A 12,256-nucleotide genomic window follows, 5' to 3' on the forward strand; every position below is an offset into this window, starting at 1 on the left:
TATTTGCCATTATTTACAAAATTTTTACAACTATTAATATATGACCCTTTTGTTTATAATAACTACACTTCAGCCTCTATTTTCCTGGAGTTACAATTCATGGGAAAGTTATTTCTCTCAGCTGACAAGGTTAACAATTACACAATTACAGTTATGGTCTATTCCCATAGGATCTAGAAAGTTTAATTCACTTTACTGTGAACCTACTGTATTTCTACTGTTTTTCATTAATAAGCCAGGCACTTCATTTAAGAGAATGTTTGTAGACTGTTTTAAGTCAAACTACTTTTTTGTTGTTTTGGAAAAATTGTCTCATGACATAGTTCAGGTTGGCCTGAACTTTGTATATAGTCCAAGCTAGCTTTAAACTACCATTTCCCTTGCCTCTGTCTCCGCGTGTTGAGATTATAGGCATGCTCTACCATGCCTGACTTCAAACTATTTATGAAGGTAAAGACAAAATATTACTTTGGTGCTCAGGATTCTGGAAAATCCATTGTCCTATAGGATGTAGTTACATTAAAATAACTTTCAGAGGAGTCTTCCCTTCCTTCATTGTTAAAATAAATTTATTTAGGCAGTACTGGGATTTGAACTCAGGGCCACATGCTTGCTTGCTTGCTCACTCAGACGGCACTTCACCACTTGAGCCTTGTCTCTAGGACTGTGTTTTGCAGGTTACTTTGGAGATGGGAGTTTTCTGCCTTAGCTGGCCTTGAACTACCTCTGGATCTCAACCAGGATTAGCTAAGTGTTCTAAGTACTGGCTTATTAAATGAATAATAAACAATAGGCTTATTAAAATGAATTTAAAACCTTACACTGTGGCAGAATACTAAACCGAAACAATCTATATCACTTAAATAATTCACAGAAAGCTTTGCTATTTTAAAAACATTTTATTTCATATAAATTTTATGTATAGTACAAAAGTATTCTGAGTTTCAGCTTATCTACCAAACTAAAGGATTTTAAGCTCTTCAAGCCCCCTCCCTTCAGAGGTAAATAAATAAGAAGCAAGTCCTACTATGTAGTACATATACAGAAAATTTAACAAGAACAAAAACATCTGCAAAATAATTCAGCTTTGCTAACTATAAAGTCCACTGCTTAGAGGCGTACCAGTATATGCACAAAAGAGCCCAAGAGGCAATAGAACTACTTCAACCTTTAATACCTAACTTTTTTCCTGTATTTTTTGAAGAAGATACTCCATTTGTAAATTCAAGTTTGGTTGGCCCTTTTTAGTCTTTTTGCTCAATATTTTGAACATTTCCATTTTTTTCTTTTTGTACTGTCTTTGGGCTTCTTCTCTCTCTTGTTTTCTCCTCTCAAATTCCTGAAAGTATAAATACATGTAGCTTTCATTAAACAGTACTTACAGGTGAGAAGTTATTTTTTCTCTTATGTTTTACAAAATGTAACTAGTTTTCCCAAAGTAAAGAACTGTAGCTTCTTTGCCTTCTACTACAATAATACATGGTATACAATGGAAAAAGTTACTGTCAAGCTTTATGTATTTATATACAAATAAAACTAGACACAAAAAGAGGAAAGGCAAATAGTTATGAGAACATTAAAAGTTTATATAGTCTGATCTTCCATATATATATATACATACATATATATATATATCACTGAAGACTTAATTTTCATCTTGTCACCACATTTACATAGTTAAACTAAAACATACTTATTGACTGCTTTCTGTATATGTGCCAAGCACTGCTAGGCATTAGGATTCTGGTTCCATGCTCATTTCATTGGTACAACAGACTCAAGTTTGAGTACAAAGAAATAAATTTCAAAGCTATAAAGTCCTGAAGTCACTACTCCAAATGCACTATATATCAGTATATCAAATATTTTAACAGCTGAAAAGATGCTCCATCTTATGTACAGTTTTTCTATTTCTCCGGTAATCCATGTAGCTATAATCATGACAAATTATATAAAGATAAGGCTTTACACTTAGTCACGTTTCTAATTTTAAAAGTACGTGTATTGTGTAAAATCACATAGTATTCCATTCTCTGAAAGTGTTATTTTGTGTGTATGTGTGTGCTAGTCCTCAGGCTGTCCCTGTGCTTTTATCTCAAGGCTTGTACCCTAGCAGTTGAGCCACAGCCTTTCTTGCCCAGAGTTGATTTTGAACAGCAATCCTGAGATCTCAGCCTTCTAAGTATCTAAGATTGTAAGCTGGAGCCACCTGTGCCCAGCTCGAAGTGCTTTTTTTTTTTTTTGCAAGTTTATGATGTTTATCTTTTGGATGAGCCAAGCTCAGTAAATACTGCACATGATCTGCCCAAGATCCCTAGTAAGTGGTAAACCTGAAACTCATACCAAATTATGTAAGGTCCCATTGTGTTATTAAAATTGTATTAAAAATGGTATTTAGCATTTATTTTAATAAGTATATAAAGATCTAAAACTTGGTAGAGAAATAGGGAGATGGAGCCTTGTTTATCTCCATGGAATTTTTTCCAAACAAATTTTCTTAACTATACATATCCTGAAACATAAACATACACCAACATCTTTGGGATGTCTGATGAGTGACAAATTACTAAAGCTTTAATATAAAAAGAAGCTAACTAAAATATGAGAATTTTGTTGTGGCTACAATTCGTTTTACTCATTTGGAAAAGTATATTATAATTCTGTTTTGGGGAATGATAATAAAGTGGCAACTACCTGTTCATTTAAAACTGGTAGGTTTTTTAATTGGCAAAAACACTTAATATTACATTCTAATACCTCCTCTGGTTTTTAATTGTTTCAATATAAGATTATGGAAATCATCCATGTTTTTCTTAGGTTGGTAGTTTTCATATTTTAACATAAGAAATATCTCAAGTTACTTGTTAAAAATACAAGTTTCTGGGCCATTCACTAAGCAATGATATCTGAAATGGTATTGACCCATGAGTAGTATCTTTAATATCCTATTCTTATGCTACAAATATTGCCTGCAAAAATATAAGCAATGAAGGAATTTGAATGCAATGCAATTCTCCAGTTCTGCTCAAGACAATCATTCATTGAACAACTATGTACAGAAAGAAACTTATATATCAATATACTAAAAAACACAACTAAAATATACATTTAAGAAAAATGAACCTAAATATTTTAAAAGTAAAACTTACTTGTTTCTTAGCAGCACGCTTAGCTTGTATCTGTTCATATTCTTCTTTTGCTTTCTGATTTGAAGTTTTCTTTTTATTTTTCTTTGGAATAGTCACAGAACTTCATAATATAAATTAAAACAAATAAAGTACAATTATTAAAAATAATAATTTCATGCCGGTAATACTAGCTATTCAGGAGGCTAAGATTCAGACAAAAGTTTGAAGGCATCCTGAGCAGAGAAGTCCAAGAGACTCAATATCCAAAATAAACAACAGAAAGTGCTTACAAGTCTAAAAATGCATAGAAATTAATTGAAGAAAAGAGTAAAGAAACAAAACATCAATTTTTATGTAAAATGTCAAAAATGACATTAAAAATTACAGTAGTTTTTAAGATTATAAAGCAATAAAATAGTAATGGAAATTCTTGGAGAAATATTTAACCATGGGAACTGCAGAAAGTCTTGAAAGAGCTTAAGATGTTAAAAAGACAAGATTGAGAAATTCAAAAGTCTCTGACAATCTTGCCTCTTCTATCTCATCTAGTCCTGAAACATTACCATGCCTTGGATGTAGTCTCCACTTAAAGAAGTGTTCAACCTCAAAGTCTTTTCTCCTCTTTGAAAGTCTTAGATTCCCAAGGGTAATCTAGTTGGAATTTCACTTGTTTTCTCTGCATACATGATATAGTAATAATCTTTCTGTCCACTGTCTCTCAACTTTTCATTATTCTCATATGGTAACTACAATACATATTTCAGTAGCTCCCTTGTTAAAGTAAACAAATGCATAACTTACCTATTAGACAGTCACTTCTATTAATCTAGGTCCCTAATTTAATCAAGTTTCAAAATCAACAGAAAACAGAGTACACTGATTGTCATTTCCTTTTCACTCATTGCCTGTGATATCTGACTTTTGTTCTACTATTCCAACTGTCCTTAACAAGACAATAATGATGTCCTATGGTCTCTTTTAATTGACTATTCACTCTTCAAGAGTCTACTTTTTCAGTTTGGGTGAAATCTTCCTGCAAGTGCTTAGTCTGTCACACTGGGTATCTTTCTATTCTTCTAGAACTTCCTATAACATGTTTCTTTTTAGTTTTTATTTTGTCTTTATGCAATCATATCCATAATCAATGAGCTCAAAACACACACACAAACACACACACACACACACTTATATGAAAGGTTTGTCAGGGTTATCTATTGAAAATCTTTTGAAAATTACTAATGGTTGTATAAACCACAGACCCAAAGATCTGTTGTTTGTCATTTTCCTTAGTTTCCGTATGTTGTTTGTCATTTCCCGTAGTTTTGGTAGCTGACCAATTCCTATTTCTCATACCTTTCCTCTGCTTACTTACCTGAAACTGTATTCCCCAAGTCTCCAGTTTTGACCACTTAATCGTTTTAAAGATGGCTTATTCCTGTTTTATCCTAAAAAATGTAGTATTTAAATATGATTCTATTTTTCTGATTTTGTCTCATGATTTAACTTTACTTCAATCACCACTGAGAATGATTCAAATCTACTTTTCTAATGAATTTCTATACTGCTTTTACTCTCAAGTACTTTTTTCTGGAGTTCATTTTACTTGCAGTACAGGTAACAATTTAAAACACAACATTTTGCTACAGAAATTATAGTTCCAAGTGGTATTTAATTTCTTGCAGGCTTAGATTTCAGAATATTTTACTTCAAAAGCATGTGGAAAGTTTTATAAAAGTTAGCTTCTATAAATTCAAAGTGTTATGAAGCTATGCCATTTGCTTTTAATTGTAACTTATATCCTCTCCTCAGGAAATAATCTAGATTAGTAATAGGAGCAGTGGTAGTTAACGATCATAAGCCTGTTATGAATTAACTCTGGCATCACAATACAACATGGTGACTCTCAATGGCTTGCTTCTTATCTTATCCTTCCCAATTTAGAGAACACAAAGATACCAAAGTCTAGCTCTAGCTTGTTTAGGATCACACATTTTTTAGTAATTGTAAAAAACCATTTTTAAACAAAATATTTTACAGTAGCAGTTAATTACTAAGTTTCCTATTTTGAAACAGGAATCTAAAACTCTGATCTAATTCTCATTTCATTACTTCTTTATTTATGCTACACTAGCCTAATTTAGTCATTTATAGCTAAGAAGACTCCAGGAAAACGTTTGCCTAATATATCTGTAATGTCAGAAAATGTGTTAAACAAGAAAAATTTAATTCCTATATATGAAATGTAATATAATACCTTTCATAAAACACATTTAAAGCAAAAGGTTGAAAAAATACACACATACTTTACTGTTTGGCTATCTTGTTCTTCTGGTGGAAGCTGGTGAACACCACAAAACTGGTCCTTGACCAAAGTCTGATCAGTGTTAGAGTGTTCTTCAGGCAAAGGCTGGTCAGTTGCTGATTCTGGCAAATGCTGGCCAACTCTTCTTTGTTGCTTCCTGAGCCTTTCTTCTTCAGCTAGATAGAGATGCTTCAGATGATCTGGGTAGTGATCTGTGAACTGGGATTCGTGGGACGTTTGACCCTTCTTTTCCTTCCACTGCAATTTCCTGTAGTATTTCTGAATCTTCAGTTTTCTCCGAAATGCAAAGCCTTGTCCTACGTTGCAAGAGTTCAGTTAGCTATTTCCACAGGATACAACTTGAAGGAAAACCAATGAGAAACTCTTTACATAACACATTCAAATGTGAGACTTACTTGTTTTGCTTTAGGTCAAGCAACAATTTTAAGCTGACTGGATCAAAGAACAAGTTGGTCCTAAGTTGACCAGACGGCTGCACAACTTGAAGTGAAATGTAATTCAGCTAAGTATATCTCATCTGATGTATATTTCATAAAATATATTTAATCCGATATAATCTATTTAAATATAATCTGGGCTTTCAATAATTACTTGAAAGTTGAAACAGCTATCACTTTATCTTGGAGAAACTATTTATCCACTTATATCCGGAAATACTTAAAAGAAATAAAACTAAAAACAAAAAAAGTCCGGGCACAGGTGGCTCATGCCTGTAATCCTAGCTCCTCAGCAGGACGAGATACGAGGATCGCGGTTCATAACCAGCCAGCTCAGCAAAGTCCACGAGACAAGACTCTCATCTCCACTTACATAAAGAAAAAGCTGCAGGTGGAGGTGTGGCTCGGGTGGTAGAGTGCTTGAGTTTGGTTTTTGTTTTTAAGCTCAAGGACAGAGCCCAGGCCCTGAATTCGAGTTCCAGGAAAAATAAAGACAGAGAAGAGTTAGCAATTTATGTGCGACGTAGAGAGCCTTACCGACAGCAGGAGACAGAAGAGGAAGGCTAGCCAAGGAGGGGAGAAGGCAGGGCTACGGGGGTGTGTTTGCAACACCGGGCAGGGCTTCGGAGCCCAGCACTTCCGAACCATCCTTCCGGTCTGGGCGACGGGGCCAGCGCGAATGCGCCGGTACGAACTCAGGCGCCGGCGACAGGAGCACCCCGCGCCGGCTCCCCGCGCCGAGGTCTGCGGGCCGCCCCGCGCCGGCTCCCCGCGCCGAGGTCTGCGGGCCGCCCCGGCCGCCCCCCACCCCCCCGGGCCGTGCCGTCTCCCCGCGCGGAGGTCTGCAGGCCGCCCCGCGCCGGCTCCCAACGCGAAGGTCTGCAGGCCGCCCCGCCCCGGCTCCCCGCGCGGAGATCTGCGGGCCGCCCCGGCCGCCCACCCCCGGGCCTCGCCGGCTCCCCGCGCGGAGGTCTGCGGGCCGCCCCGCCCCGGCTCCCCGCGCGGAGATCTGCGGGCCGCCCCGCCCCGGCTCCCCGCGCGGAGGTCTGCGGGCCGCGCCGGCTCCCCGCGCGGAGATCTGCGGGCCGCCCCGGCCGCCCCCCCCCCCGGGCCGCGCCGGCTCCCCGCGCGGAGGTCTGCGGGCCGCCCCGCCCCGGCTCCCCGCGCGGAGATCTGCGGGCCGCCCCGCCCCGGCTCCCCGCGCGGAGGTCTGCGGGCCGCGCCGGCTCCCCGCGCGGAGGTCTGCGGGCCGCCCCGGCCGCCCCCCCCCCGGGCCGCGCCGGCTCCCCGCGCCGAGGTCTGCGGGCCGCGCTGGCTCCCCACGCGGAGGTCTGCGGGCCGCCCCGCGCCGGCTCCCCGCGCGGAGGTCTGCGGGCCGCCCCCCCCCCCCGGGCCGCGTCCTCCACGGGCTCCGCTCGGCCGACCGCGCACCCTGAGCCCCATCCCGGGAGGACTTACCCTCGCGCACGCTCCCCGCGAAGGCCTGAGAGTAGTTTGGCCGCCACGGCTTTCGCCTGCCATTCCCGTTCCGGAGTCCGACCTCTCCGCGACGCGACCCCACACCCTGGACGCGGCTCCTCGCCGCGGGCCTCGCCGGCGCCATCGTGGAACCACTTCCTGGGCTGCTCACTACAATGGACGCTCGGAAAAGACGTCATCAGACTGAAGTAATCAATTGCCGATGCCTCTGCAAGCGTTCCGGCTCGGAGCTCTACTCACCCGGCCTGCGTTCCTTGAAGGCAGAGCAGTCTGCTCACGGCCATGTTTGCGCCACCTACAGCTCGGGAGGGTGAGCGTCATGGCGGCTTTTTTCCCACTCCCGGGGACCCACGACCTGCCCACGCTGCGTGCCAAGTTGCGGGGACTGTTGAAGTTTCTAAGGGACGCCCTGTCCATTTCTAACGCGCACACGGTGGACTTCTACACGAAGTCTGTGTGGGAAGAGCTGGTCAGCCTGCCCCCGGACGCGGTCCTGGCGGCCTTGAGGAAGTCGGCAGCGGAGTCGGAGCACCCGCCCGCTGGCGCGCGCCCCCTGGTGGAGGCGGCGAGGGACGCAGGTGAATGGATAGCAGGCCGGCGGGGCGGGGCCAGGCGGGATGGGCGAGGCCGGGGGCGTGGTCTGTGGGGAGGGGCGGGGCCAAGGCCCTCCAGAGACCTGTTTATCAAACGACTTACAGTCGTGCTTTCATTCATTGATAATTTCAGTTTGGGTTTGTCTTTGTTTTTTTAGCTTTTGACCCTGTGATGGGGAACATTTGGAGTCCTTTAGGCAACCTAGCGACCAACTGTAGCATATTTGACATGATGAGTTATTTGAAAGGTACACTACACAGTAGTGCAGAAGCATACTATGCTAGGTCAGTTAGGAGACTTTCGGGAAATGTTATGGCTATTGTGTCTTGTCCTAGACAGTAGCAGTAAAATCCCGCCTGTTTAAAAATGCGCTTTAAATCTGTTGTCTTTGTTAGGCCCTGTGATCGATGAACTGCCTTGAAGAATCTTACCTTCTACCAGGGTTCTCTTTTGGAAACAGAAAGGCAAAATAATAATACCTACAGCCCCTAGAATGCCTCCTGCTTTGCTTCCAGGCTTTCCAAAGCTTGCTCTTGCTAGAGAGCCTCATGGAACAGACTCTAAATACAAAACACCACTATAGGGACCCCTTAAATAGCAAGTAGGAAATATTTGGTTTTTTTTAAGTTTTTGTTGTGAGAAAGCTAGACCCCTCTTCCGTTTGCTCTCATAATACCCTGGACTCTCAGGAAAGCCTGACAACTTAAGTTGATGAAGAATAAGTACCTGTTATTTTGTAACTGATGTATTCTCAGCAAGTAGAAAAGTGCTGAGAATCAAATGCTTCAGTGAATGTTTGTTGAATGAGCAACTCGTGTTGTCCTCAAAAAGAAGCAAAGACAAACTACCTTTATATAGAGTTCAAGACCCTCATGGGGTCTCCAAGAAATGGAGGAAAGAGATTACCTTACCCATTCTAATGATAATTTGGTTAATTGGTATTTATCATTTATGTTGCAATGTGTTAAGGGTTTTCATGAATATCTCCTCATTTAATCTTTACATCAGCCTTGCATTATGCTCCTTTTTTTCTTCTCAGCATGTGAAATTGCAATTTAATTTTCCAGGAACACAGATATTAATGGATGATTCAGACTTTCAAACATGGGTGCCTGATTGTCTATGCCCTGATTTATTTTTGCAAAAAATAGCAGTTCTTCATTATTACACTGACCTAAGTGTTTGTGAATAAATCTAACAGTGAACCAAGTTATAATCTTTGTCTTTAAAACTTTACCTATAATAGGTAGGACAAAAGAAATCACTAATGTATGAAAAAAATGAAAAAAAATAGATATTTTTCCCAATCAGAATTTTTTTCCTCCCATATGAAGTGGTTGGAAAATTATTGTCCTTTTTCTAGATATAGTAATATATAAAAATCTTATGTTCTGAGCTTTTCCTAGGAAATACTTTTTGATTGTTATATTTTTGTATTAATTTATACCTCTGACTTTTTTATTTCATTTAGTTTTTAGTTCATATAGTTATTTCATTTTTCAAATTCTAAGTTCAATCTTTTTTTTTTTTCAATAATGGAGTTTTAACTCAGCTTGGCTCATTTTTAATCAGGTACTCAACTACTAGAGCCATACCTCCAGGTCCCTTTGGCTCTGTTTCTTTTCTTATTTTAGTAGTATTATGGTTTGAACTCAGAGCCTTCTGATCACTTGGCTTGCATACTCAACTGGTACTTACCTTTGAGCAATACCTTCCGCCCAGCTTTTTGCTGATTATTTTGGAGATTTAGTCTCAAGGACTTTTTCTACTTTGTCTGCTTTCAAAGTATAACCCTCTAGATTTCGACTGCCTGAGAAGCTAGGATTACAAGGATGAGCTGCTGGTGTCCAGCTAGTTTTTCTTTTTCTTTTTTTAATTTCAGCTTTAAAAATATATATGTGCCTTATTTGTGTTACTTTCCAAGTTACTCTTTAAAATCTTCCCAATAAAATGCTACTCCTTTCCTCACATGTTAAGCTGCTCTTTGTTATTTAATTCATTTGTTTCTTAAAACATTTTTTGCTAATAGGAACTGAACTATTATTTCATGACAACTATTTCACCTAGTAGGCCATCCAAATTACTTTACTTTTTTATCTGTTTATTGTTTAACAAATGAATTTCTGAATTTTTGTTTCATTGTACATTTTTCCTTGAAAAGCTATGCAAAGAGTGTGCTACAATTAAAATACTGTTTAAATTTTTCTATTTTTGAACTTAATTTCATTTTTATAAATAATGTAGTTAAATGCGAAAATACTTTTGGAATGGTTAATTATATTTATGAATTCAATGTGATGTTAATATTGGTACAATAAGGGCATGCATGTCAATTCCTTGTTAATTATATCTTATTCTGTCCAAATGTGGGTTGCATGTTTAAATAACATATTTCTTCATTTCATATGCAGCTGAAAATTAAGCTTGAATAGTTTAAGCACATAACTGGGTCATATAAATGGATTTATTTTTAAAGCAACAATATGTATTCTGTTTTCTTCGTTGGTAAATTATAGAATGATGTTGTACACTCAAACATATATAAAATTTAGATCAGTCTATCTTTAATTTTCAATGCTCAGTAAACAAACTTAACTTTTGATTAGATGCTGTTACATAATTATCAAACACTGAAGATAAAATGCAGCTATTATGGAAGTCAGAACTTTAAAAGGCTTGATTAAATTTGCAATGAATAAAAATAAAATTTCTATTTTAGAAAACATGCTTATGAAAGCCAAAATTTTTTGAGCGTTGTGTTGTGGAAATTTTATTGCCATGGACAATACAAACTGTGGGGCGATTGCAGTAGCTCTCTGTTCATTATTATTAGGGTTTAAATCATCGCAGTGGTGAGGGGGTAAGTTCCAAATGAAAGACTTTTTACATAGGGATGGATGAGTGTCTGGGTATATGGATTAAGGATAGAAGAGACATTTCATAAAGACTTTTTAATTTCAGATATGAATGAAAATACTATTAAATAAGACTAGATTTAGAAGAAGAAAAGATTTGGGGAGCATAAAAATGTTCAGTTAAGTTTTAAGCCTTTTGAAAACATGTAGAACATTAATGCAGAAATAAATATGAAATATTTCTGTAGCCCATTTTATTATTTAATGGTACAATTGATTTCTTACAAAAATTCTAGGAATACGTTTAACCATTTTTCAACCTAAATAACAGCTTTATCTCAAAATGTAGCACATAATTGCATTTTAACTGACATCTCATTCTTTAGTTTAAATCACTCCTGGCTCACCCTGATATAAACTTTTCAGGCTGAAATGAGGTTTTATGCTTCCCTGACAGGCTCACTGGTACTATTGAAGTTCTTCTAGTGGCCTCAGTGATTACACCAACCACAAAATCTGAGGAGAATTCCTTTCTCCTGTGTAGTTGATGATGCTCCAATAGTAAGTGTATTAAGTATTGTTGTCGTTCATGCATGTATGCATGCATCCATTCATTCATTCATGCTGTGCAAAGTCCTCTTGTTTACAACTGAATGTAGAACAGCTGAATTGCATTGTTCCAGAGGAAAACTTTATGAAAAGACTACCTTTTTCATTATACGTAAAAATTGCCATTTAATAGGACACTTTGGGTAGAGAGAGAGGTGTTAAGGGAATGAAGGAAAGTGTTTATGAAGATAAATTGACTGAAATGTCTTAGCCAGGTTTGCCCACGTTTTGATTTTTTATATATTTCTATATTGCTTACTATGGTGGCAAAAGTTACTGGAATGTAGGAATTGAGAACAAGGTCTAGAATCAGAATGCCCCATTCCACTTTTCTTGCCACTTAATGGGTTGCAAATTTAAATCAGTTGTAGCCACTCTGAAAGCTTATAATACCTTCATATGGCAGGTAAAGTGCTCAGCACCGGGCCTGGTACATAGTGTGTATATGCAGTAAATGTTAGCAGTACTGGTGATGAGCAGTGGTGAACCCTGATAGATATTTTCCTTAACATGCTGTATAAATTCAAATAAGGAAATAGGCATTAATTTTTGAAATTTTATTTTCATTTATTAGTTATAAATGTTATACATATATTGGTTGATTTTGTTTCATTTTTAACTTAAAAAATTTTAATATGCACTTGTCTGCCTTCAGATTTTCATAACATAATATGCATATGTGACTTCTCTCTTTTTCCTTGTACATTATCTCTGGTGTAAAAATAACAACATAACAAACAAACAAAAATACTACAAGTATCCTTATTTCATATTTATAGAAATGATCTTCCCTGTATACTTCTCAATTAACCTACCCTAAAATCTATCCTG

General features: G+C 38.6%; 2 protein-coding genes across 2 annotated transcripts in view; one reads left to right on the forward strand and one right to left on the reverse strand.

Moving 5' to 3' along the window:
• Positions 1-859: 859 nt before the first annotated feature.
• Ccdc59 (coiled-coil domain containing 59) lies at positions 860-7,527 on the reverse strand. Its single transcript, XM_042668308.1, has 4 exons — positions 7,347-7,527; positions 5,432-5,747; positions 3,150-3,249; positions 860-1,339 (listed from the first exon to the last, which is right to left on the reverse strand). The coding sequence occupies exons 1-4, from the start codon at positions 7,489-7,491 to the stop codon at positions 1,178-1,180; spliced, it is 723 nt and encodes a 240-aa protein (XP_042524242.1). The 5' UTR covers positions 7,492-7,527; the 3' UTR covers positions 860-1,177.
• The window catches only part of Mettl25 (methyltransferase like 25), a 51,074-nt gene continuing 46,329 nt past the window's right edge, over positions 7,512-12,256 (forward strand). The window contains exon 1 of the mRNA XM_042668307.1: positions 7,512-7,945. Coding sequence (XP_042524241.1) covers positions 7,570-7,945 — 376 coding nt within the window. The 5' untranslated portion in view covers positions 7,512-7,569. The remainder of the gene's footprint in view (positions 7,946-12,256) is intronic.

The sequence above is a fragment of the Dipodomys spectabilis genome, unplaced genomic scaffold (assembly GCF_019054845.1).
Source record: "Dipodomys spectabilis isolate Male_0828 unplaced genomic scaffold, ASM1905484v1 ptg000427l, whole genome shotgun sequence".
Classification (NCBI taxonomy): Eukaryota; Metazoa; Chordata; class Mammalia; order Rodentia; family Heteromyidae; genus Dipodomys; species Dipodomys spectabilis.